General features: G+C 35.6%; 1 protein-coding gene across 7 annotated transcripts in view; it reads right to left on the bottom strand.

Moving 5' to 3' along the window:
• USP34 (ubiquitin specific peptidase 34) overlaps positions 1-27,849 on the bottom strand; it is a 231,535-nt gene that overhangs the window by 93,873 nt on the left and 109,813 nt on the right. For 6 of the 7 annotated variants that reach the window (XM_067704953.1, XM_067704955.1, XM_067704949.1 and 3 more), the window contains 9 exons: positions 20,811-20,900; positions 18,018-18,113; positions 12,107-12,189; positions 9,360-9,514; positions 8,122-8,235; positions 6,258-6,357; positions 5,964-6,123; positions 2,994-3,120; positions 2,750-2,897 (listed from right to left, as the gene is read on the bottom strand). In XM_067704953.1, the coding sequence (XP_067561054.1) occupies positions 2,750-2,897; positions 2,994-3,120; positions 5,964-6,123; positions 6,258-6,357; positions 8,122-8,235; positions 9,360-9,514; positions 12,107-12,189; positions 18,018-18,113; positions 20,811-20,900 (1,073 nt within the window). The remainder of the gene's footprint in view (positions 1-2,749; positions 2,898-2,993; positions 3,121-5,963; positions 6,124-6,257; positions 6,358-8,121; positions 8,236-9,359; positions 9,515-12,106; positions 12,190-18,017; positions 18,114-20,810; positions 20,901-27,849) is intronic. The other variant, XM_067704952.1, reaches the window with a different exon arrangement.

Below are 27,849 nucleotides of genomic sequence, written 5' to 3'. Positions count from 1 at the left end.
AATTGCATTGTATTCCAGCCAAATAAAAAAGTGAACCAATAAAGAAGGTATGGAATACTGGAAAGAGAACAGTCAACATAGGAGAGAGACAAAAAGAATTATGAGGATGATAAAGGAGATCCAACTGCTATGCATCAGATGTGAAGGATAGAGAACAGGATCAGTGTGACTAGAAAAATGTATTACTGAGGGCCACATGACCAAAATCTCTGCTGCCTTCATAATATCTTCTCTATCTAAGGAAAGAATGGCAAGTGAACCTGGTCCAGATTCTTATCTGAACCCAGACTGTCTTTACCAGTCATGTTCACTACCAGAATATGACAGTGAAATTTTTACTCTCACTTTCATGTCCTACTGCTTAAATCAGCAGAAGACATTCATATTACCTCACAGAAGAAATTCTATTTTGATCTATTCCTAAGAGCTAAAGTAAGTCATGAAGAGATTAGAAAAAGAAGAGACTCTGTGACTGTATTTCTGTTGGTATTTCAGCATCTTGTCAACATTACAGCACTAAAATATGTCTTCACTGTGCCAAGACCTAAACTTGAGAATTTTCTCACTGATAACCTCAGATGAGGCTTTACACAAATCTTTAGAGAGGGTGAAAGTACATCCTCTTTAGCTTGTGTTCTTCTGCGACCTAACAAGGCCATACTCTCTTTTCCTTAATCCATCAAGTTTGTGCACACTTATCTGTTTCACAGAACTAAATACATTGTTTAGGAATATATACACTGGAGGTAAAACTATAAAGAACACCAAAAAAAGAGTAACAAATCAAGATAGTGTTAAGGGGAAGTGGAAAGGATGATATCAGGGAGGGACACACAACTAGCTTCTAATAATGTTCTACTCCTTAATCTGGGTGGTAGGTACATTGGTGGTCTTCATTTTATTATTACTCATTTCATATTCTCTTTATGTATAATATATTTCAATGTTAACAAAAACATACTTTTTGATCTCAAAATTCCATACCTAGGTATTTAGCCAACATGCATTAGATTATGTATGTATTAAGGATACTATCTATGATACTATAATATCAAAAGAAAGGAAACAAATGTCCATTAATAGAGAACAGGTAAAATAAATCATGGTACCCACCATATTACAGACAATGCAGATCTTAAAAAGAATGTGGTAACTTTCTATATGTACTAATATGGAATGTTCTTTAAGATATTAAGCACAACGAACAAGGGGTCAAGAGTATAAATGGAATGCTACCATTTGTGTTTTAAGTATATAGCTGACCCCTGAACAACAACAGTCTGAACTGTGCAGACCCATTTATAAGCAGATTTTTTCAGTAGTAAATACTACAGTACTACATGATTCTCAGTTGGCTGAGTCTACAGATGCACAACTATAGATATGAAAGAACTATGGGTATGAAGGGCCAACTACAAGTTATACATGAACTTCTGACTGTGTGGAGGGTTGGTGTCCCTAACCCCCACATTATTCAAGAGTCAACTGTATATATACAAATATTCTTACATTATAATCTTATTATCTCTTGAAAAATACCTAAGAACATTTGCCTCAGGAAAGGGAAATGGGAGATTCAGAGATAGGGGTAGGAAGGAGACTTCTCAACCTCTATTCCTCTAACCAAGAATACTTATTAGGGCTTCCCTGGTGGCGCAGTGCTTGAGAGTCCGCCTGCTAATGCAGGGGACACGGGTTCGTGCCCTGGTCTGGGAAGATCCCACATGTCGTGGAGCAACTAAGCCTGTGCGCCACAACTACTGAGCCTGCGCTCTAGAGCCCGTGAGCCACAACTACTGAAGCCTGCACACCTAGAGCCCGTGCTCTGCAACAAGAGAAGCCACTGCAATGAGAAGCCCGCGCCCCACAACGACGAGAAGCTCCCGCTTGCCACAACTAGAGAAAAGCCCGAGCACAGCAGTGAAAACCCAACATAACCAAAAATAAATAAATTAATTAATTAATTAATTAAAAGGACCTGATATACTTTAGAAGACACATACATATACTTTCATCTTAAGCATGGTGTAGCAATATTGTTGCCTCCTTACTAAAAGATGTCAAAGAATTATCACTCTGCACACAAGCAGGTTAAAAGTCCTAAAAAGAAGCTTTTAAAACTTTAAGACTTTTTCCCCTATATATATAGTTAGCCTGTTACAATGTCAGACCTTTAAACTGTAATCAACAGCTTTCTTGGTTGTTCCTCTGTTTAGCTCCTATTTTATGTGCTATGGAAAGACACTAAAGATGCACCAGTGGTTTAACAGTAAGGGAAGAATCAAATATGCCTATCAGGCCCATATGAAAAATTTCTTAATATGATACTTTTTTGGAGGTAAGGGGAGATGCATAGATGGAACTTAATGATGTATTGTTTTCATATGCTTCAAAACAACAACAAAATATATCAAAATAGAAAAAAAAATTTATTGAGTAAAATTGGGTACTAGGTAGTGTATGGACACTTAAACTTATTAGTTCTCAAACTGCTTATCAAATAACCTCCAAAAGTAGAATTTTTTTGAGAAAAATGAGGACAAGTGTTTGCAAATAACATCTTAAAAAAAAAAAAACTTAACTCCTGTCTAAGAATCAATGGCACCATACCAAGGGTAGGGGAGGGCATGGCGGGGGTGGGGGGAAGGGTTGCGGGGAGAGTCATGAACATGCTCGGTAGTCTTCAAAGAAGTAAAGGTGTGAAGTCGATATATAATAGAACCTAGAAAATATGAACTGATGGACTTACCAGGAAATTCTCCCTTTCGGCTGCTTTGACCAAACTCCTGAAGCTGAGCTTGTTGATTTATTTGTTCTTTCTGTAAATTTTCATACCAATGAGTTACTTCAGCCCTAAGATCTGCTACCTGGTCACTAGGATACATTTCAATAGTCATCTGAAATATGAGATGCAACCAATTTAAAAATACAAAAAGAACATATATTTGAACTGGGAAATGTTATCAATTTCGAAACTAAAACTATGTAACTACCTTGTCAGGGAGTCCAGCTGGCTGGCATACAACCCTTAGCGGCAGGGACTGTTTGTCACTCAGTGCTTTCAAATGACTACTAATACCCGTGCCTTCAATTTGCCACTGTCTGAGATGATATGCAAACCTAAAACACACAAAAACCACACATAGGAAGGATATCATTATAAACCATTTTAATGTTACAGAAGTTTTTACTATTTTACAAAATGAAAGCACCCACAAAAGGGTCCAGTACGTCCCAATTTACTCTACAACATTAAGTTTAAGTTTGGATTCATCATATTGAATCAAAGTTAAATGTGTAAATATAGCTAAGAGCTCCTTAAAAATTAGTTTCTAAGAAAAATTACTGGGGAAAAAAAAAAAGACCCATTAGGAACACTTTTTTTTTTAAAGGAGGGTGGGGGGACGCAGGGGAGTAGCAGAGGCAGGAGGAATTTAAAGAAACAAACTAATCCGGTAAGTAAATGGCAAGCTGTCGTTCCTATTTTCAAAAGAGGAAAAAAGGTATTAAGAAATATTTTTCAAAGACAGAACTGTATTGTAGTAAATATATGTTAACCAGCCTAAAAACTGAGAGCCGATTCCATGACTGCTAAAACCATAAAATGAGTTATAAAGATTAATATTTCAAAGGAAACAGGCATCTAGCATGACACTCACTAAATATTAATTTTCTAACTTATTTTCAGTTGTTGAAGACAGGATCCAGGGTACCTGAATTTAGTTAAGAAAAAATTATCAATGTCTAAAACTAATCAGCAATTCTAGAATAGAAGGAAGGCAAGTAAGGGAATAAATGTACTTGATTTCCTAGAAGTGATCCAATGTCCAGCTTCTATGAGCAAAACAGTAATCTTTTTGGGCCTGATAACTTCTTGTTATGAGGGGTCTATCTGGTGCAATGCAGGATGTTTGGCAGTGTCCTCTACCTACTATATGCCAACAGCACCGCCTTCTCCCTTAAGCTGTGATAATCAAAAATGTCTTTAGGCATTATCTAATGTACCCTGGGAAACAAAATCGCTTCTGGCAAAATCGCTTCTGGTTGAGACCACTGTTTAAGACTATAACCTTAACTCTTTTTAAAAAGAATACCCCTTTTTTTTTCTTTTAAAGAATACTCTTTTAAAAAGACATTTTTATTTACTCTTTTAATATAAGGAATACATAAACACAACAATTACTTTATATTTTCATTTTATAAATGTTAGGCAATTTCAAATTAGGAGTAGCAACCCCTTTAAAAAGACATTTTTTATTTACTTTTTTAATATAAGGAATACATAAACACAATAATTACTTTATATTTTCATTTTATAAATGTTAAGGCAATTTTAAATTAGGAGTAGCACTAAGCACATTAAGCACCTGAACTGTACAATGATACTACACAAGGATTTGCATGAAAATTCCTAGATAATTTTTAAAACTAGCTCTTAGCTTTTGAATATTCAATTCTGTTTCCTAGTTTCTTTACTTGCCATCCACAAAATAGTATTTATATAAATTATTTAACACCAACATTAACTTTTAGAGTAAAACATAAACAAATACAAAGACTTCTATCAAGGATACTATAATCAATTTTTTTGAGTTAGAAAAAAGTTTGTACATCTGAGAAGGAATTTTTGAACTGAAATTCGTTAAACTTATAAAACGCACCATTGAATCTTAGGAAACAATTTGTTTTTAAAGACTTTTAAAATAAGCGCTTATTTTAAAACCATTGGTAACACTGTATGAGGACTAGGGGCTTGAATCAAAAGGACCTTTTTCGTTTGTTTGTAGGCCCTGCAGCACAGAGAAAATTTTAGAAGAATACCTATCGTATCATTACGAGTAAATATCTCTGATAGGAAAAGATAGAGACTTTGATTTTCTTTAGTATTATCTTAGTGTAATATCTGAATTTTATGAGTATGTATTAATTTTTTATTAATTTGAATAAAACATCACATTTGCTTTTTTATTTTTAGTTTTTAAAGTGGTCAAAATTATGAGGCAGTGTGAAGTTTCTGTGCAAAAAACTCTAGCGTTCCCTTACACATTCTTTAAAAACACAAGGAATTAAGTAGAATTTCCACAAATTATAATCATAATCAAAATAAAGAATTTTGCGATACCTAAATGTTTTAAAGCATGGAGCCATGTTATTTATAAGGAATGTGTAGAAAATCTTTATTCAGTATTCCCTGATATTTTAAACAAAAGGTCAATATTTACAAATTGTATAAGTTTTTCATTATCAAACTGAGCTCTGAAGTTGAAAGAAGTTATTAATCTTAACAATTTTTTTCAACCGTTCTTTGTACTTTTACATTTACTCATGATTTTTAACAAACAGAATTTCTTAATTAAAACTATCTACTCACCTTTCAATTCAGTCGATATATTCATAAATGTTAATTTGCTTTATTTCTGTATTACACAGGGTATGTCTAAATTAATTATACAGATATTCATTAACACAGAATTTTTTGATCATGTTTCCATGGTAAATGGAAATTCAAAATTAAAATACTGTCTCCTAGTCCAGGAAGAAAAAAAAACAGCAAATGAAACAAATGACTCAACTTGATTCAACTATGAGAGATTATTTGATGTTCTTGGTGAGGGTTTTAGTGAAACTTTTTTTGGTAGTGGTGTTCTGCCATTTCAATCATAGTAATACTTTCTCAGAGATGGAATTCTGTCTAGAGATTCTTATTCATGCATATCTTCTCAGTCTTATGATTTTTAAAGCTCTGCAGTATTTACCAGGAACCTATATTGCCTATTCCACAGCAAAATGGTACATATCATGAATAAAAATTACTTCCATTACTAACCCTTCACTTCTGGTAAGTTATGCTTTCTACCTGCCCCCAAGAAAACCTTTAGTTTAATTTTAAGAATATTTTGGACATATCAGCATAAAAAAAAAAGTCTAAAATTCATTCTAATAATGTGGTATTAAAAAATTACCTTCTCCTAAATGCTTCCAGATGTGTCTTCAGCATAAGGAGTCCTCTTTCTATAATAGTGAGACTTGAGTGTGATTCCTGTTCAAGACTGCTAGAAGCTATCATAAGACTCTCCATACACTTACTAATAAATTCTTGCTCCTTCTCCAAACCCGTTTTACCTGAAAATCAGATGTTTAGATATGTATATCAATCCTATATTCTTGTTTAGCTATATTAAAGAAAACAAGTTATAGCTAAACAAAAAATACTTGCATAAAAAATTACCTATCAGACAATATTTCAAATCACTCACCATTAATATAATAGGAGTTAATATACTGGATAGCTGCTCGACTGACATCCCCAGACTGTGCTCTTAAAGCAATGCCCCAAAATTGGTCCATACCACAAAGCTAAGAAAGAAAAATATGACATCTATAAATGTTATTATTTGTCAAACAATGTAAATTATTAGAAGAGCAGTTACAAATTTAAAAGGCATTAAATATCAAAGAGTTTTAATATCCTATAAAATATTTAAAAATAACTTAGTGTTATTAACTAATATTTAATAATAATGATAAAAGTCTTGGAAATCTCTTCAGTCACTGAAACATACCTGTACTTGTAAAAATACTTAGTTATAAATCTTCTAACTATGTATGTGTATAATGTTTAACTCAAAAGTTGTGACTACATAGTGGGAAAAACTCAAGTCCTCAAAACATGCTACAAAGTAAAAACAACACATAATTATTAGCATCACATGTTAACGCTTTCATCCAACTTATTCTGAAAAAGTCATTGCTTTCAGGTGTTCACAGAAAATTAAAAAGATTTGCTAACCGAAGGTGACATTTAAATTTATGACATTAACCATGAGATGAAAAAAAGTTTTCACTGAAAATTACAGAAAAAGTGGAGAGTGAAAGTTCTCAAAAGTTGAACAGGGTGAAGAAAGATAACCTGATAGGGGACAGAACACCTTTAGTGTTCATATCATCTACTTAAAAAGCAGTATTATCTCAAAATTAGAGTATGACTAATTAGGTAAATCAGATCTGTCTGGTTATCTGAAATAACCAAATTGAAACTTATCATAGTGCTATCAAAGTAAGAGTTAGGACCAAAAAATTAAAAACAAAAACAAACAGAACACTATTCAAACCAGGAAAGAAGGTAGGAAGATACTATGAAAGCATTCTAAATACAATTAAAATTATTTTTTACCACATAGATTAACATCAGTTTTCTATTATAAACAACTCAACCTCTAAAGAAAATTAATGAAAAATGTTAGCGTATACTGCATAAATCAAAGCTATCATTAATGAACAAATGTCCAATAAGGAAGACTTTCAAATAACAATCTGTGTTAGGTGAGTTTAGGAATAATGCATTCAACAAAATCTTGCAGCCACCCAACTAGGCAAATGGAACTCAGAAACAGAGATAAGACTAGCAATTTGTCCCCAATAAAGATGTTAAAAAAAAAAAAAAAAAAAAGACTAGGAATTTGTGACAGTCTTCAGTTAATGAATTGATCATCATGCCTCATGGTCAGAAATGATTTTAGGTGGACTCCATTCCAGAACAGAAGTTACCAATAGGAACTCTGGAGTTGCCCAAGAGCAGCGAAAAGCCTGGCCACAACAAATGGCATGAAAAACAGATTTTAGACAAATCAACCTTTCTTCTTTACTAATCAAGGAATGTATAATAAGTCATGTTAATTGAGTTATAGTTAACATATAATATTACATTAGTTTCAGGTGTACAGCACAGTGATTCAATATTTTTATACATTATTAAATGATCACTGCAATAAGATCAATTACCATCCAGCACCATACAAAGTCGTTATAGTATTATTGATTATATTCCCTGTGTGTACATTACATCTTCGTGACTTACTTATTTCATAGCTTGAAGTTTGTATCCCAAGTTTTCATTATGTACAACCGAGGTTATCTTTAGTAATGCAAAATTATCAACTTTGCTTTATAAAACTTTTTAAAACCAAAAGATAAAACTTTTTAAAACCTTAGAATAAAAGTCTGCATAGTTAGTAAATTCAGTGCTTGGTAGACTATATAATTCAATAATCTAATTTGAGGAACAACAACAACAAAAATTCTACAAGCTGACCTAATAAAATGACAAACCTAAATCCATACCTCAGAGTTTGAACCACCATCATAGGCACTGGTAGCCAATCGAGCCAAGTTACAGAGATGCTGAAACAGGTTTAAGCCAGTCATGCTAATTGTTTCAGGTTTTAGCTGGGGCATCTTAAAAAAAAATTTTTTTAAGGGTTTAGTATGATAATTAAGTTAGCAGATTTCATTTTACTGGATTTAACATAACAGATTTAAATTAATAAACCTAGTTTTACTAAAAAATATTGCAGAAAAAAATGTATCAACTGAGATTTTTAGTGACAATTTAGAAATAGATAATTTAATGAAAATTTTATTCATGACATAAGTGAAACCTGATACGTGTTTCAATTTTTGAGATGTACATCGACCCGAACCAAAGGAAATTTTTAAATTTTATTATTTATTGTATACCTACACTACACACATTTATAATATGTATAGCCACATGTACAGTTTGTATATAAGTTAGAGCTTGAAATTAAGATAACTGAAGGTCTATTTGTAGCTTTGTCTTGGATCTATTAAGTGATTTAGTTTACATTACCAAAACTCATTCATATGTACTCAATTCTGTCACAGAGACTTCCCAGAGAGCCTTTATAATCTCAAATATTAGCATAGGAATAATAAAGTCTATTGCTTTATCATAAATGTTTTAAAATTCAAATGGAAAATTATCACCTGAACCAACTGTGGCACCTGATAAATAAAAACAAAAATTGGATAGAGGAGTATCTTTAGTACCATGACAGCACTTCCTAAAAACGCCTCCCCAGAAATCTACAAATCTGAACACTGGCTTATATCTGTGGGAAGACTGGCTAAAACCATACCATTTAGGGAAAGACTTGCAGAATACGGCTCTCACACTAGTGGGGTGGGCACCACCCCTGAAAAATTGAACTACAATGTTACTCATGATTTTTTAAAATACACACCAAAAGCCCCCACATTTCTTATTAGTGTTTACCAAGAGTTACTCTAATTACTGTCAGTTTAAGTACTTTAGCTAAGGAACATAACATTTTTGTAAACATAAACTAAGTATTCATTTAGATATAAACACTGTAGAGGACAAAATTAAAGCAAAATCTAAGTGGCAAAAATTATATAAGGACTGCTGAAAAGCAGTATATTTGACTAGTTTTTTTAAAAGTATTTCAAACAGGAAAAAATGAACATTACAGTTTACATTTCAAGAAAGAAAAAGGAAATATAGAAAAACAATACAAACAGTCAAGAAATAAAATTACCTTCTCCAGGAAAAGATGTTTGTAGGTTTCCATTCCCATAGCATGTTGATCTTTACTTCGAACTTGATTTAAAAACCAATGGAGTGCGTCATCATAACACTCAGAATCTTCTACTAAACAATGCCATAAAATATCAACTTGCTCCAAACTTAACCCTAGATAAAAATTACAAATTTTAAATCCTGGTACATACAACATTTTCATCCTAATTAAATATACTAGAAGCACCAATATATATAGAAATATAAAGGAGATATTTCATATCATTCTATAAAATTTCGTAAGAGATTTCATATAATTTATGCTTTCAAATGTAGTTAAATATATTCCATATATAAATCATCTAAAAAAACATGACTTATGTAAGTATCCTAGAAGAGTCATTTGTTCTGGAAATCATTTTCCCTAAAATATGAACATATCATTGTATTACAGCAAACATGATTAAAGGGAATTCCCAAAGTCCAGTTAGTTCTAAGGTTTAAGGGTTAAGAATAGAGTGGATACCATGTCATGTTCAAAGCTCATTCTATGCACATAGGAGATAAACAATAAATGCCAATAAGCATTATTTTTGAAAACTATGAAAAAAGGGATCCTTATAATTAATAAAACAAAAGGGAACTGACGGCCTAAAACAGAACAGCAACACATCAGGGGATACAATTGGCTGAGAAGCCAATGTAATGAGACAAAATCTGTATACTACTTTGACCCAAGTATTAGATAATTCCAGAGTGTGGCAGAAGGAATCAGAAGAACTATTAAGAATCAAAGAGAAGGCATTAGGGCAATCACAAGTCTGAATATGGATAAGTGAGACAATCCAAAAGGGTAGAATAAAAGTATAATGGGATTTCTAAAGTATATCATAAGGGATTCTAGAGCCTAGGCTTATTCCCCAGAATCAGAAGGCATCTGAAAAGATGACAGAATCGTAAGAACCACCATCCCCTAAAAAAAGTAGATGAGATTCAGAATATGAAAAGCACCTCAGAAAGTATTCCATAAGATGTTATGGAAAAACCTGAACAGAACGTTTGGGCCAACCCAATATTTACCTAGTAGCAATATCAGTCTAAAGAGTTTAATCAGAAAAATGTATCCAGTCAGTTTCTCACAAAAACAGTTAATGTATGGAATACTTGTTCTAAGAATTTGTGCCCCTGGGAGCCAACATTAAAAAACCAGAAATAACCTTTAGTGTATATTATAACTTAAACACATTAAGTAATTAAGAAGAGAGATAAGTGAAGATAGGTAAAAATAGGTAAGAATCTTAAAAAAAAGCATCCAGGTTAATTATAGTAAACAAAACCAAAGCGTATTCATAAATGGCTAAATCACCAATTCACAATCTTAATAGGCAATGTATAAGCTGCCGTTACTGTTTTAAGTTTTTAAAGGAATACAGTTATTGGTATATTAAAAACCTGTATTAACTTATCAAATATAACTTTGGAGTAACCATATTATACCTGAAAGGAACTGTGCCAGTTAGATAAGTACAATTATGATGCGGGATAAGTGAAGTTTTCAGTATGATTCTATATGTACAGTAGCTATTGAAAGCCCATACATACTGTGTATGAATACATACTGTGTTCACTGGAATGGGAGCAGCAAAATAAATAATTCATTACTCAAATACTGAAAAGAGTGATTAACATTTTCCAATAAAAATCTATACTCAACAAACATGAAACTTAATGGTCATGTGAAATTATTTATGCTGACAATATTTGTTTTGGCTTGACTTCTCATGTATAAGATTTTTAAAAATATTTTATATTATTTGTTTCTTATATATTATGAGTCATAATGGGTGTAATAAATGACCTAGTAATATGAAACAGAAGCTTCCTATCAAAAACAGGTGTCTTCATTTTGATATCTATTGGTATCACAATGTTAGTGACATTACAAACAGCTTGACTTAAAGAAGAAATTATAGACTTAAACAATAAAATAAATGCATGGCATATCTCAAGCATATATGGACTTAAGAGTCATGAAGACATCTCTCAGGCTAGCAAAACGCTCATCAGTTTGATTATATTAACCACAGCTAAAGAAAGAATGCCCTTCTAACAAATGAGGTTTGTTGACAGGGACACACAGTAAAAGAAGTGTGTGGAGTGTGAAAGAAAACACAGTCTAGCAAGAAGAAAGGAGCTCTGGCCAAAAGAAATCAAGCTTCCTCCTTTCTTGTGAGAATATCTAGCATGTGGATTTGGAAATGGTCCACACTCTGAATATACCAGACCAATGTCCCTGTTTTTTTTTTTTTTTAAATAAGATTAACTGTTAATGAAATTGAGTTTGAGATTCATCTAAATAAAACTAGGGTGTCTAAGTCTCTATCACCTATGAAGCCAACCAATTTTGGATAAGATGAGCCCTGATAATAATATGCAGACAGTGGCTGTTTCCAACCGGAGTAAAAGGAATACTCTATAACCAAAGGTAATAAAAAATACAGTCACTCTAACATGATACGTTCTCCTATCCCAAATATTTTGTTCCTGAAATGAGTCACTTATTCATTAAGAAACTGGCACTTTCAGAGCCTGAAACAAGAATGTGTCAGTGGCGAGTTCTCATTGCCATACATACTGAGAGGACATTCAGTACTGAGAATAATGTGATCACCACAGAAATCTAAAGGCATGAGTACATTTAACTGGACTATTTCAAGAGCCAAGGAAGATCAAAAAACTGACTAAAATACTGATTTAAAAACTTACTGAAATGATCAGGTGATCCCAGAGTTGAAAACACGCAAGTTAAGAACTGAAGCCGCACCTGAACTTCGGCACTGTGGCTGTACCTGTATTTAAAAAGTCATTAAAATAATTAACTGAGAGATCCTATTTCTTAATTATTTTTAAAGATTTAATGGTCCTAATCTTAAATTATACAAAATAAGTAAAATTCCATTTAATAACATTCATAATTATTAAATATTTTAATTATATCTTTGGTTATACACGCAAAAAATGGCCACAAAGCCAAATGTTACATGTGAGATTTATGTTATTTAATATTATAAAAATCTGCAAATTATTAGAACACATACTTTCAAATTAGATAAGTAGATAAGAACTCAACAGTGGAACAAAAGAAATGTCATTTTAAAATTATGCAATATGGGGCTTCCCTGGTGGCGCAGTGGTTAAGAATCCGCCTGCCAACGCAGAGGACACAGGTTCAATCCCTGGTCCGGGAAGATCCCACATGCCGTGGGGCAACTAAGCCCATGCACCACAACTACTGAGCCTGCGCTTTAGAGCCCGCAAGCCACGACTACTGAAGCCCTTGGGCTTAGAGCCTGGGCTCTGCAACAAGAGAAGCCACCGCAATTAGAAGCCTGCGCACCGCAACGAAGACCCAACACAGCCAAAAAGAAATAAAATAAATAAACAAATTTAAAATTATGCAATATGTACATAAATTAGAATAGCTAATAAAAAACATTTCCATCTAGAAATTGCATGTTTCATTATCATTGTCCCTCCAGGGATAATACTATATTCCTTTAACAAGAAATGTTAATAAAATATCATTTCCATAAGTCTAATTCATAAAACAGTGGATACAAAATGAGCATTTCTGAATGTTATTTCAAATCTAAGTAATTGTAATTCATGTGTACAAAATTCAATGGATAATTTAAGAGTTGCTCTGAAAGCTTGTTAAGTAGGTGATTTCACATGGTTCTCTGGGAATTCAGTTTATAGGAACAGCATTTTAAGAAGCAAGTGTTGGTCTGTGGTGGAAGAAGGGTAGGAGATGGGTCTAAAGAGGTAAGCAGGGGCCAAATCACGGCCAGCATGAATGTCAGAGGAGTTTGATACTGTTCTGGGAACACAAGGAAGTCACTGAAGGGTGTTGGGGAAAAAACGGTAGTAATGATCAGGTTTGCATTTTAGGATTCCTTTAGCAACTCCATGAACTGCATATTGAACTGTGACTGTGGTATCACAATATTCTAGTTCCCACAAGCACCTGAGTACCCAATCAATGAGACTAAATCAATCATGAGTTCTTATCTCTATGTTACAAATCAAAAGGCTGGCTGTGGAGGAACTGCCCAAATTACCTTGCCAACAAAAGGCAGCAGCCAGTCTGGGCCATGATCTATATCTCAACTTGCAGAGAGTCATAGAGCCTCTTAAATCAATTTCTTAACATCTTTAAGTTAAGTGCAAAATTCTAAAAGCTTCCTAAAGTTAGCTGGTTTCAAAAACTACACTAGATTCGTCATTGAAGTTTTAAGTTAAGGCTTCCTAAAGGTTGAATTTGCTGGATATATCTTTGCTTCTCTTTACTGTCTCATGTTAACGTTGGAAAAGATGAACTTTTGCTTCGTCACTGTTGCAGTGCCCTTCATGAAGATGAAAGTACTTACGGCAAGGTGACTGGGAACTGGGGGTGGGGGGTGGGGGGTGGAACTCACAAACTAGAACACTATTCAGATAAAATTCAAGGCCTGCTCTTAATAGTTTTCATCCTTTTACTAAAAGGACAGAGATTTTTGTAGCAGAGACCTTGGAGTACAGGTTCAAACATGAGATCTATCATATATGCCCTGAGTATCAGGAACGTTGGTCACAGACATAAAAGGGGAATGATGTCTTCTTGTCCTTTACAAAGTGCCTTTATTTCCTGAATACTTCCTTCCCCTATACTTGCATCTCAGAGTAAGGGACCTATAACCCTAGAAGGCATGGATCCAGTCCCTTTGTCCTCCCTTCTTCGGCTTCCACAGTAGTACCATTGGCTGCACACTTCAAAGGACTCCGCCTGCTCTGTCAGGATCCCATTGGTTGCTGAAATCACCAACCAGGAAATTTCTTGGGATGCAAATCAAAAGTGTTATCAATACTAATAAACTCTCATGGGCTTGTCCATGGCTCCTGACATTACAGAAAATATAGGACAAAAATAATCTCCCCACGGGCATGAAACTTTAGTGACAAACTGACACCTTAAAAAAAATCTTTCACTTGATAGTCTCAATGTTAACACAGAATTTTCTCTAGCGGCAACTGGATTCAAGAAATATGTAACACGTCCATTTATGAAATGAAATGTTATCTTTAATGCCACAAGAATCTTTTTGTCCTACGTGAAAATCTTAGAACTTGCCTACTATTATAATCGCCACAGAACGAATGCAAAGTAATGTGCCACAAACTCATGAAATCAGTATGCTTTAACAAAGAGCAGCAAATGTACAACTCTGTTTTTAGCCTGAAGAATCAAGGGAATTATAACAAAATAGTCTGGACAGCTCTCTATTCTAAGATTTTATTCTCCTAAAATATCAGGAAACAAGGCAGACTGGAGGACTGGAAGGATACTCTGGTGTACCCTAGAAAAGTATAAAACTCATCTCCAAAGAGCACCACATTTTTTCCACCACAGAAACAATGCTTCTTTAAATTAAAAAAAAAGAAGGAATGCTTCTGTGAGGCTCTTCCTGTCTGCCTTCACTAACAAAGTGAGCAACTTCCCTGTTGTCGATGCTGTCAACAACCAAGTCTCAGATCTGTGTACATTTTTTGGCACTGAATGTTGGACTTTCTCTTTTTGAGCATGACTCATCTATGTCTTCCATGCTCCTCTCTTAAGTTCCCATCCCTGCTCTTCAAGCCCACATGCTGTGACTCTGGTGGGAGCTTTTTTGCAACTTAAGTGTTTATTTCTCTGTTGACATGTAATTTGAATTCTGCCTCCTAATAATGCTGGTCAGTGTGGTTTTATTCCTGTTCCTTGTTGATCTTAAGGTTTTTATAGAGAATGTATGGACATACAGAATCAGAAGGTTTTAATCCTCATCACTGCTTGAAGAAGAATAATTAAAGAAGAGACTCTGAAGAACACTTAGAATTTTAAAAGGATTTAAAAAGAATGCATCTTGTATAGAGGTAACTTTGTAAGCCAAGCTGTGGAACAGAGTAAATTTAAGGAAACATATCAGAAATAATTTGACAGGCATGAAGAACAGAATGTCTAAAACAATCACTGAACAATAAAACAGGAAAAGTTGTTGAGTTTAGATTTTTGAGAGCCCAGAATACTAGACTGAATAAAGTAGAATTTATTTTTTATGCAGTAGACAATCTAAATGGGGGTAGGAGGCAAGTTTCTTGTTTATTTTATACCATAGTTTGTTTTAGCCAAGTAACTACAATTTATACATAACCTACTATGTGCCAGATACAGCTTACTAAATTATTGCATTTAATTCTTTAAAAAAACTCATGAGGGGGGCTTCCCTGGTGGCTCAGTGGTTAAGAATCCACCTGCCAATGCAGGGGACACGGGTTCGAGCCCTGGTCTGGGAAGATCCCACATGCCCCGGAGCAACTAAGCCCGTGCGCCACAACTACTGAGCCTGCACTCTGGAGCCCATGAGCCACAACTACTGAGCCCACGTGCCAAAACTAATGAAGCCCATGCACCTAGAGCCCGTCCTCCGCAACAAGAGAAGCCACCGCAATGAGAAGCCTGCACACCGCAAGGAAGAGTAGCCCCCATTCACTGCAACTAGAGAAAGCCTGTGCACAACAACGAAGACCCAACGCAGCCAAAAATAAATTAATTAATTAATTAAAAAAAAAAAACAGGAAAAAACTCATGAGGTAAATAATGGGGATTTATTAGAGTGGTAAGTAACTGAAATAAGATCAAAACAATAGATTCATAACCTAAATACAGGTCTGTATGATTCTCAAGCCCATGTGCTTTCTACCAATATCATTAATGCCTTCCTCATTTAATAAGGATAAGGAATTAACAAGCATGGGGGAGGCTGAGGGAAGAAAACTGATCCAAATGTTGGTTAAAGAACTGGAACAGTGTTTGTGGGAATGTCAACTTGTGAAAAAAAAACATGGGATATATTTTAGCCTTAAGATAACTAGAGATTAATGACAGTATAATGTGGCACTCAAGAATATGAATTACAGAAAACAGACTGCTTGACTATTAATAAAATGAGTGTTTATAAAATGAATTATAGAAATTCTAGCTCCACTACTTATAAAATCTATAAATTTATAAAAATTTATAACTGTGACCTTGGGCAAATTATTTATTACCTCATAGCTTATACATTCTCATTTTTAAAATGAGAATTCCTACTTCAAATAAGTTGTGTATCTTGAAGTTAATAATATTTAAAAGGTATCTGGCACATAGTAAGCATCAACAAATACTGGCTATTTTTATCACCACTAACATCATTATTCATGTTTGGAAATAAAAGTATATGAAAAGAGCCCCAAGTCTCTAAGTTTTAGGTGACTAGGAGGAGGGTGGTACACTGAAGGGTAGAGTAATCTGGAGAAAGAACTGATTTGTCGGGGGAAAATGTGATTTCATTTTTGGAGGTGAATAAGTATGCTTTAAAGGCCTATGGCTTTTATTTTTTTTTGCGGGACGCGGGCCTCTCACTGCTGTGGCCTCTCCCGTTGTGGAGCCCAGGCTCCGGACGCGCAGGCTCAACGGCCATGGCTCACGGGCCCAGCCGCTCCGCGGCATGTGGGATCCTCCAGGCCCGGGGCACGAACCCGTATCCCCTGCATCAGCAGGCGGACTCTCAACCACTGCGCCACCAGGGAAGCCCAAAGGCCTATGGCTTTTCTGAACACTTCTACAATCTGATCAATTCTGATCTACATGAAAGTTTTCTATGTGGATATTTTCTCAATAAATACTGTGCCTACTTCTCTTATTTACTGACATGCTGATACAGACACTTAGCTGGTTTCCTAGACTTGACTATTAGTTTCCACCAACTGACTTACAAACAAAAACTTTCTGAAATCTCCAAGCTTCCTTCTAGGCAGGCATCTCCCTATAAGAAGCTTTAAACACAGCTATACTACTAACACCCCAACTTCTACCAATTCTTAACCAAACTCACTTCAATATATCCAGATATTTTAATGATGAAATATTAACCAGCTATAACATCACAATTCTTAACGTTTTCACACGTCCTAAACTTTCTAATACTAGTATTCAATTATAATAATAAAAGAAAATGTTTTAAATTAACTCTATGATAAATATACTTGTTCAGAAGTAAATATTTATAAGTTTTAGAATCAATGCCCTAATACATTAATACAAGGATACTGGTGATTTCTGAAAAAAACATTTACTTTTGATTCCTGAAAACACTGACTTATGAACAGAACTCAACAGTGAAGATTAATCAACCCCCAAAGTTATATAACCTACATTTTCCTAAGGTTAAGAATTATAAAAATAACCTTATAGAATTCAACTTAAAAAAGAAACTTTCGGGCTTCCCTGGTAGCACAGTGGTTGAGAGTCCGCCTGACGATGCAGGGGACACGGGTTCTTGCCCCGGTCTGGGAAGATCCCACATGCCGCGGAGCAGCTGGGCCCGTGAGCCATGGCTGCTAAGCCTGCACGTCCGGAGCCCCGCGTACCACAAGAAAAAAACAAAAAAAAAAACAAAAAAGAAACTTTCTCTTAAAAATTTCATAACTAAAATGTTCATTACATTTATTTATTATATGAAAGAAAAGGACTAGGAGTAGGAATACTGGAAAATTACCTTTCACAGGAAAGACAATCAACACTTACATGTAACTTACGTAGTTAAGGTATACTTACAGTGCATGTTTTTGTCTTCCTTCTCTTACAGCTTGAATATAGTATACCAAATTATCAAAGAAAAGCTTCATCATGTTCAGTTCTTTTTCTGCCCACCTGGACCAATTGAAAGAAGAAATAGTTTTAGAGGCACAGGGTAAGAGAATAAATCTATTCTAGAACAGGAAAAAAACTTCTATGTAAAACATTTTCAAAAGCAAAATCTATCAATTATCAAAAACTTACAAGTTCTGTTTATATTTGAATTGTGAAAAGATATAAAGCAGTGCACCTTAATTTTTATGAAGTTAAAGCACCACCGTGTTTTTGTTTTTGTTTTTTTGCGGTAGGCGGGCCTCTCACTGTTGCGGCCTCTCCCGTTGCGGAGCACAGGCTCCGGACGCGCAGGCTCAGCGGCCATGGCTTACGGGCCTAGCCGCTCCGCAGCATGTGGGATCTTCCAGGACCGGGGCAGGAACCCATGTCCCCTGCATCGGCAGGCGGACTCTCAACCACTGCGCCACCAGGGAAGCCCACCACTGTGTTTTAATCTCAAAATACTCAATCTCTGTGAAGGGGATAAAATGTCTGGCAGAATGCTAATTATAAATGACTAATATGAGTTAATATTAAAAAACAGTACAATACAGTCCATGTTAAGGATGGACTGTGTACCTTGGTCATTATTTAGCACAGTGCGTGGCATACAGAACACAGATAATATAAACTAAATGAACCAATCAGTTTGTTTTTTTCTACTGCCAATAACTGCTTATTTTTTAAAATAACTTATTTTAATCAAATAAATATTCACATATTAAAGTAAACTAGAAACAATAGAAGAAAAAAGAAATAGTGATAAATACAATTAGAGATAGCAGGGTCCATAACTAACATAATCTCTCTCACACAATAATTATTAGCAATATAACTACTAACATGTAGAAGTACTGAAATTCCAAAACTTCAAATATAATTTACATTATGTTTTTGCTATAGCCTTCTTTTCCAAATAAGTTACTCTTGCATTGCCAATCACTCGCCAGTCTGTTTGCTGGTTACCTGAAGATTTACTAAGATGATCAGAGATAATTTCCAATTTTAAAATATGGGCCGTAAGAGTTTAAGAGACAGTATGTACCAAATGCTGAGTGTTACTGCACATAATAGGTTCACACCAAGTGGAAGTTTTTGTTGTTATTGATGCCAACTAATCATAAGAGCTCAGTTCTTTTAAGTGATCTACTTGATAAGATTTAGGATACCAGTCTCATGTTGGCATTAACTGAGCTTATTTATATTTAACTTAAGGACCAAGCTAAAAGGGTTTCAACTCAATATACTTAAGTTCAGGTATACTTGATAAGTAACTGAATATTCGCAGCTTTGCACTTCTATAAGAATGTTATCTTTTGTTACTCCTTAATTCAAACCTCCTCACATGACTATAATATCAACTTGCCCAGGTAAGCTACAAGTGAATCACTTTAATACTTCTGAATTTTGTAATTCAGCCATTTAAAAACCATGGGAAGAGAGTCAATGAAGTAAAACTCATGGTACTCTTGTACTTAAAGGATGCTAAATGCTTTCCTCTACTCCTCTGTTTAGTATCTCAAAGAACTTCCTTGCACTCACAAATAGAATTGTCACTAGGGTCACCCTAAAATAGTAACCAAAGAAAGAGACTTTCTAAGATGATTCTTAAAAAACAGTAATAGGGCTTCCCTGGTGGCGCAGTGGTTGAGAGTCCACCTGCCGATGCAGGGGACACGGGTTCGTGCCCCGGGCCTGGAGGATCCCACATGCCGCAGAGCGGCTGGGCCCGTGAGCCACGGCCGCTGAGCCTGCGCGTCCGGAGCCTGTGCTCCGCAACGGGAGAGGCCGCGACAGTGAGAGGCCCGCGTACCGCAAAAACAACAACAACAAAAAAATTTAAAAAACAGTAATAGAGGTTCAGGTTAAACAGATCCCCTATTAAAAGAAAAAAAACCAGCAAGGGCTATAACTCAGAAGAACTAACTTCATCTTATTTAGAACTATAGTACAGACTTCTAAGAATTTTAAAAATCATATTCAGTTTGAAAGCAAGTATTCCTACTAACTAATCTTAGATTTGAGGAGGAATTAGATAAAACTCCATCCTACTTGACCTCACAAATAAATCCTTCAACAGGTCTAATTTTTCCTAAAATTTAAAGTCTCTGAAATCTCTCCAAAAAGTCTATTTTGAATAAAGCAAATAATACATTCTTAGAGGTTAATGAAGTGTGTGTGATAGCCAACTTTCTCTAGAATATTCTTAAACATTAGATCAATATCACATCAAAGTACTATCCTTGAAAGAATTCTTTAACATTAATCATAAGTTCTCTATATATGTAAAGGAGTAATAGGGTGGTGTCAAAATTATCCCTAAGGTGATGTAATGTCTAGAACCAACTCCTAGTAATGGGAAAAATTAAAGGCACCTTAGAGTGTTTAATGTGTGGATCTTCTTCAGGAGTCCTTTGCCATGGTCAGATACACTAAAAATCTTTATCTTAAAATTAACGCATTATTTGCTACAATATTTTTCTCAAACTACAATGAGTACAAAGGTCAGACTTCCTGGTGACAGAGATATACATAATCTCCATGGGGCTAAGTGGCAGAGACAGCACTCAGAAATCTAAGCAAACATTTGAATTACACAAAATTCAAATTTTCCTGGTGCAGAATAAAAGCTAGTAAGTTACTCAAAACCTTGTTTGATAATTATGACTGGGAAAAAAATCTTTAAAATGAATACTTCTGTTTCTTTTATTTACTTACATTGTAATCCAATGTGTATCATAACTGCTCCCAAACTGCTGAAAAGTACCAAACAGTTTTGGAAGAAGACGAAGTGAAATTACTACTGATCTGAAACAGCAAAAACAGGTATTTATAGAATAAAATAATTTTAAATAGTATCAACAATTCTAGATCTTAACAGAAATTCAGCTATTTAAAATCTTAAATGCAAAAAGAGTTAATGAACTTCACATACATTTCTATGCAAACACAAAATTTTTTCCTTAAGTATTAACTTATTATACACTGGGGCAAGAAATCCAAGTTTTAAAAAACCAATCCAAGACTTTTAAAGTAAAATACACCATATAAATATCTGAGTATAAAAGCAAGTGAAGGGCATTTAAATATAAATTTTTTTAATGACAGTATTCTTTAACAAGTCATAGGTGCTTCTGAGGATTTAATCAAGGAAAACAGGAAGCAGCAGCTTGGGCAAATTATCTAGAGCAGGGCTTCTCAAAGTTTAGTGTGCACTTGATCCAGCTGGGGGGATTTTTTAAAAATGCAAATTCTGATTCAGTAGGTCGGGGTAGGTTCAGGATTGCATTTCTAACAAGCTCACAAGTGATACTCAACTGCTGGTTTGTGGACTACAAACAATAAATGTAGAGAACATTTTTCAAACTATATAAATTATCACTTTCTCCCTAATTCTCACTTAATATCATCTCCATCTAAATTGAGAATCACTGCGTTATGAGCATGCTAATAATAGAAGCACACCACATACCTCAAGTATAAAAGGGCCAAAAGGCAATAGGAAATCATTCTAAAACCTCAAGAAGATCTGAGCATGTCTATCTTCTGGAAGAAAAGGGGGTACAGGGAACATATTGACATGCAAATCCCAGAAGTCCTAGTAGGCAAGAAGGTTGCCTGCATGAGCCTTGAAAGAAGCAGGACACACTCTAATAAAGTTACTGAATTTCTTTTATTTTTAAGCTTAGGAGCCAATATTGCTTCATGAAAGAATTTTTACAAAGAGAAAAAGTTGGCACCCTACCCACAAGTATGGAGTACAAATAAGTCCTCAAAAATGCCTACTCTTTTTAAGAGTACCAGGTATATTCGAATACAGGACTACACTTCTGAGTGGGAGGAAAACAGTGGCGAATGCTGAGTAGGAGAAACTACAAAACTTTTTTTCTGAATAAAATCCAAAGTACTTAAATTTGACTACAAAGCCTTGTCTGATCTGTCCCCATTCCTTCTATCCGTCTAACCTATTTTCCTTCCCATCTTCCTTTTTTTTTTGGCGATATGTGGGCCTCTCACTGTTGTGGCCTCTCCCGTTGCGGAGCACAGGCTCCGGACACGCAGGCTCAGCGGCCATGGCTCACGGGCCCAGTCGCTCCGCGGCATGTGGGATCTTCCCAGACCGAAGCACGAACCCATGTCCCTTGCATTGGCAAGCGGACTCTCAACCACTGCGCCACCAGGGAAGGCCCCCCATCTCCCTTTTTGCTATTCCTTCAAAACACACGAGCACATTCCCGCCTCAGGGCTTTTCTATTGCCTCTGCGTGGAATGCGCTTTACCTAAATAGCTACCTGAAGGACTCCTTCCCTCACTTTATTAAGGTCTCCTCAACTGTCAACAGAATGGATGACCCTGACAACTCTATATTAAATATCACCTTTCCATTGCTCTGCGAACCTCTATTATTCTTGACTCCTTCCCAATTTTCCTTCGGTCATCATCACGTAATGAATATTCCTTTATTTAATATGTCTACCACTAGAACGTGCTTGATGTGAGCGAAGAGTGTCTTATTCACTAAAAATCCCTGCATATGGTGCATGCTGAGTATATATTTCCTTAAATAACAAACCAGCAAACAACTTAAAGGCAAGATTTTCAAGGAAGGAGGAAGACCAACAGTGTAAAATGCTATATTACAGTTATGAAGGAAAAGGACAGAAAAAATACTACTGGAAGATAAAAGAAACAGCATGTTAGAAGTATGTCAAAGGATCAAAACAACATTAGTATAGATTAAAGAGTATATAGTGGACTTCCCCTGTGGTCCAGTGGTTAACACTCCGTGCTTCCACTTCAGGGAGCACGGGTTTGATCCTGGTGGGAGAAGTTCCACACGCTGCACACTGTGGCCAATGATAATAATAAGTATATAGTGAAGCAACGAAGACAGTAAATGCCTGATATCCAGTAACTGCAAAGTAAATATTCTTTAAATATTCAAAAACATTTAAATTTTTAGTATACTTTTAAATATTAAAGTATTTAATATTTTTCAACAAGTCGCACAGAAGTGGTGCTTGGGAAGATAGACCAAGATAGAGCAGGGGAAATCAATTTCAATTTTAGATTATTTATCTAAACTCCTTTGTCAAAGTTTCAGAAACATTAGCAGAGTTTTTCCTAAAAATTAAGACATAAAAAACTGGAATGTATATATATATATATATATATTAATTTGACTTTAAAAGCATAAAATCAATGAGATATCACAAAGGACAGAAAAATTTCACCTAAAATCACAAAAGCAAATTCCAAAATTGTTTACCTAGTGTAATTTCAACAATACTTTTAAAATACAAAGAAACAAAGACTAGAGATACCATATCTCACTAAAGCAAGTCTTATAGTGTGCAGCAGTTGTATATTTTCTGAAAATCTTATTACCTCTTTTGCAGTCAATGGTGTTAAGAGTCTAGACTGTTTAAATTTACTTTCCAAATTTTCTACAATAAACATGTTTTCATTTTATAAAATGTAATGTAGAAGCAAGCACATGATGCTTGACATTAGAGAATAGGATGTCAGGCATTGAGCAGGTATTGGTTGAGTTGAGTGAATAATGATGTGGTTCATGTAAAAGAATCCAAAATAGGATTGTAGAAATGGGACTCGTCTTACCTCTACTACCTAAGGGGAATGCTTTTCTCCATAATTTATAACAAAAACACTGAATTATTAATAATTACATCTTACGTGACTAAAACAGTTTTTTTAAGTTTTTCCAAAGATTCAGAAAAACTCCAAATTTTTCTCCTCAAAAGAAGATTTCAGGGGCTTCCCTGGTGGCGCAGTGGTTGAGAGTCCGCCTGCCGATGCAGGGGACATGGGTTCGTGCCCCAGTCCAGGAAGATCCCACATGCCACGAAGCGGTTGGGCCTGTGAGCCATGGCCGCTGGGCCTGCGTGTCCGGAGCCTGTGCTCCGCAACAGGAGAGGCCACAACAGTGACAGGCCCGTGTACCGCAAAAAAAAAAAAAAGATTTCAAAGAACGGTGAAGAGACATATTTTAAGTGCCATAAATTTAAGAATATAAGAAATGACCAAATCCAGAATCAAAGTGATCCTGAAACTCTGGAACACTTTATTTAAACTCATAAATTTGAAAGGAAAAATGATATAAAGTACTGATTACAGAATGAAAATTAGTAAAATATTTACAAACAGGGTAAGATCATGTATTTGTTTGCTGACTATAATAATTTATATTCCAATATTAAAGGAAACTTCACAAGATCACATATACCAACTTATTCCAAGTAAAATTATATCATGCTGTACAGCAGAAACTAACACAACACTGTAAATCAACTACACCCAATAAAAAATTTAATTTTTTTAAAATAAAAGAAATAATGTCATAGCACTTCTCCTACAACAACTATGAGATACTACACCCTGACTTATCAACTTTTTTGCCCAAACAGTTTTGACTGCTGATATGCTTATGAAAAACATCAAAATTACTGTTATATTCAAACTTACATTCACAAATTCTTCCAAGAGTGAAAATTTCAAATACCAAACCACACAACCCTAGGCAACAATATGTTTAAGATGAAAAGGTTCAATGGTCCAGAGTAACAAGATACAGTCAGCCCATATGCAGGTTCCTCATCCGTGGATACAGAGCTAACTGTCCTACTCTATTTTATATAAAGGACTTGAGCACCTGAAGATTTTGGTATCTGCAGGGGGATCCTGGAACCAATCCCCCAAAGATACAAAGGGATCACTACACTAATTTTACACTCAAGAAAAATGCTATTACTACCTTAGACTGCCCTTTGCTTGATACAAAGGTTTTGTTGCAACCTTTGCTGAAGCTTATTACTATACAATAGTGTGATGTGACTCTAAGAATTACCAATGTAACTTTATATTGCTTTAGTAGAATGAACACATTTGGTAGTAGTCTTCACAGTTAAAGTTACATTTGGACGATTTTTTCCTAATCCTACACTCCATATTTGAAGAAGACTGGTGTGTTCTACAAAATGCTGTCAACTAATTAATTAATTAATTTTAAAATATTTACTTATTTGGCTGTGTCGGGTTTTAGTTGTGGCACACAGGATCTTTGTTGCTGCGTGCAGGATCTTTTTAGTTGCAGCATGCCAGATCTTTTAGCTGCAGCAGGCAAACTCTTAGTTGCGGCATGTGGGATCTAGTTCCCTGACCAGGGATCGAACCCAGGCCCCCTGCATTGGGAGCATGGAGTCTTAGCCACTGGACCACAAGGGAAGTCCCTCAGTCATTTTAAACTATAGTATATACCAAGAGTTGACAAAAAATGCTGTATATAATATAGTCTTTACAGAGAGAAAACAAAACCAAAAAAAAGTACATAGTACCATGCATTTCTTAATTATATGAACCTTTATTTATGTAAACAGAATCCCTGACTCGTGACCATTTTTACTTTTGTATTCAAAGGCAAAAAATTTCACACGTGGGTTAAACTACCTACTGCATAAAGAATGGCAAAAAAATAGCACACTGGATAGGTTCCCAGACAGAGTCTCAAATCAATTCTCAAGAAGCCACAGAATTTCAGGAGGTACCTAGCCCAGGATGTGAACCTGCATGTGAAGCTACCTGCCTCCTAGTAAACATAAAACACCAAAGGGGCTGATTACAACCCAACTCCTACTTCCGCCCTACTCACTAGACAGCAGCCTTATCTCACTCACCCAAAGTAACAAATACCAAGCTGAAGAGTAATGGATTTTTCACTGTGGGAGCTACTGTCTACCTCATGCTCTCACTTTATGACAACATTCTGCAAACCAGTCTACTATGTGTTTCCGTGTGTAACTTTAAACCTCCTGCACTGCTGAAATGTTATATGCCTTATAAAACAATCTGCCTAAGGCTAAATGTGCATAAGTCACATGCTGCATGTTTAAAGTGTTTTAAAGTGTTAACAGTGGGTTCCGTATAAATGGCAGAATTATGGGTGATTTATGGGAGACTTTTCCTTTTTCAGATCTCTATGCTTCCCAAGAAGTAATGAGCCTATATTACTGTTCAAAAGAAAGCTAAGTTCATTTTGTGAAATAAACTGTAATAAGACCATAGAACAGCAAAAACTAACAAAAATTGGTGACAGGTCTATAAACCATGGAAAGTGAGGAACTAGAAGGAAAATTAAAAAGTCAACATAGAGGGGGCTTCCCTGGTGGCGCAGTGGTTGAGAGTCCACCTGCCGATGCAGGGGACGCGGGTTCGTGCCCCGGTCCTGGAGGATCCCACATGCCGCGGAGCGGCTGGGCCTGTGAGCCATGGCCGTTGAGCCTGCGTGTCCGGAGCCTGTGCTCCCCAACGGGAGAGGCCACAACAGTGAGAGGCCCGCGTACCGCAAAAAAAAAAAAAGAAAAATCAACATAGAGAAAATAAAAAGAAACATAAAACCTGTGTAAACTACATAAAAAATTGACATCATCAAGAAGCAGACATCTGTGCAGTTTTTTCGGTCAAATGTCAGGAAAATGGTAAATGAGTTAAGATTTCAGTGGCCCATTTATTTCAACATAAGGAAGAGCTTTCCTATTAATATTAACACCCTTGTGCAACATTCCTTTCCTACTGTGATGGCAAACTCAGGGGGAGAGGAATCCTTGGAGAAAGGATTCTTGTGTTCAGAATAGGATTTCTCAAACTCTGATATCAATACTGACACTTCACACAATTCTGTTGTGAAAAGCTGTCCTCTGCATTGAGGGATGTTTAGCAGCATCCCTAGCCCAAAGTAACATCTCCAATTCCACTCATTAATGTGACAACCAAAAATATCTCCAGATACTGATACTACCTAGGGAGAAAAAAAATCACCCCCATTAAAACCCACTGGTTTAATTGTAAAATAGCTAGTGGGAAGCAGCTGCATAGCACAGGGAGATCAGCTCGGTGCTTTGTGACTGCCTAGAGGGGTGGGATAGGGAGAGTGGGAGGGAGGTGCAAGAGGGAAGGGATATGGGGATAAAAGTATAAAAATAGCTGATTCATTTTGTTATACAGCAGAAACTAAAACAACATTGTAAAGCAATTATACTCCAATAAAGATGTTAAAAAAAACACTAGTTTATCAGGAAACTGGAACTAATAATGTTTAAAAAAATTAATTATTTTTCAGTTTGCATGATAACTTCAGTAAGTTCAGCTGGTATACACTGGATGTGTTGCATATGTCACAGGCTAAAAAATGCCACTATGCTCTAAGTACTGGCATATATGACCAATTAATAAGAGGCCTAGCATAATACACACAGCAACCGTCTGAGTAAATTTTGAGGCCAAAATTAACATCAATATAATAGTTATGTTTACTATATATCAATAAACCATTAAGTAACTATGATTAGGTACAGGACTGCCTCCAACAAATGAAAAATGCTTCAACTTCAAGTGATTTGGGAGTGAACAAATTAAAGCTTAAAAAAATCCAAAATGATGATTTTCCATTTTATACACAGAATTTTCCTTTTGTCTCTTTTACTTTTTTTTTTTTTTTTGCGGTACGCGGGCCTCTCATTGTTGTGGCCTCTCCCGTTGCGGAGCACAGGCTCCGGACGCGCAGGCTCAGCGGCCATGGCTCACGGGCCTAGCCGCTCCGCGGCATGTGGGATTTTCCCAGACCTGGGCACGAACCCGTGTCCCCTGCATCAGCAGGCAGACTCTCAACCACTGCGCCACCAGGGAAGCCCCCTCTCGTCTCTTTTAAGCTACACTACTTAGAAAAATATATGCTCATTAT

This window comes from Pseudorca crassidens, chromosome 14 (genome assembly GCF_039906515.1).
Source record: "Pseudorca crassidens isolate mPseCra1 chromosome 14, mPseCra1.hap1, whole genome shotgun sequence".
Taxonomy (NCBI): Eukaryota; Metazoa; Chordata; class Mammalia; order Artiodactyla; family Delphinidae; genus Pseudorca; species Pseudorca crassidens.
This window is presented reverse-complemented; position numbering and strand designations above follow the sequence as displayed.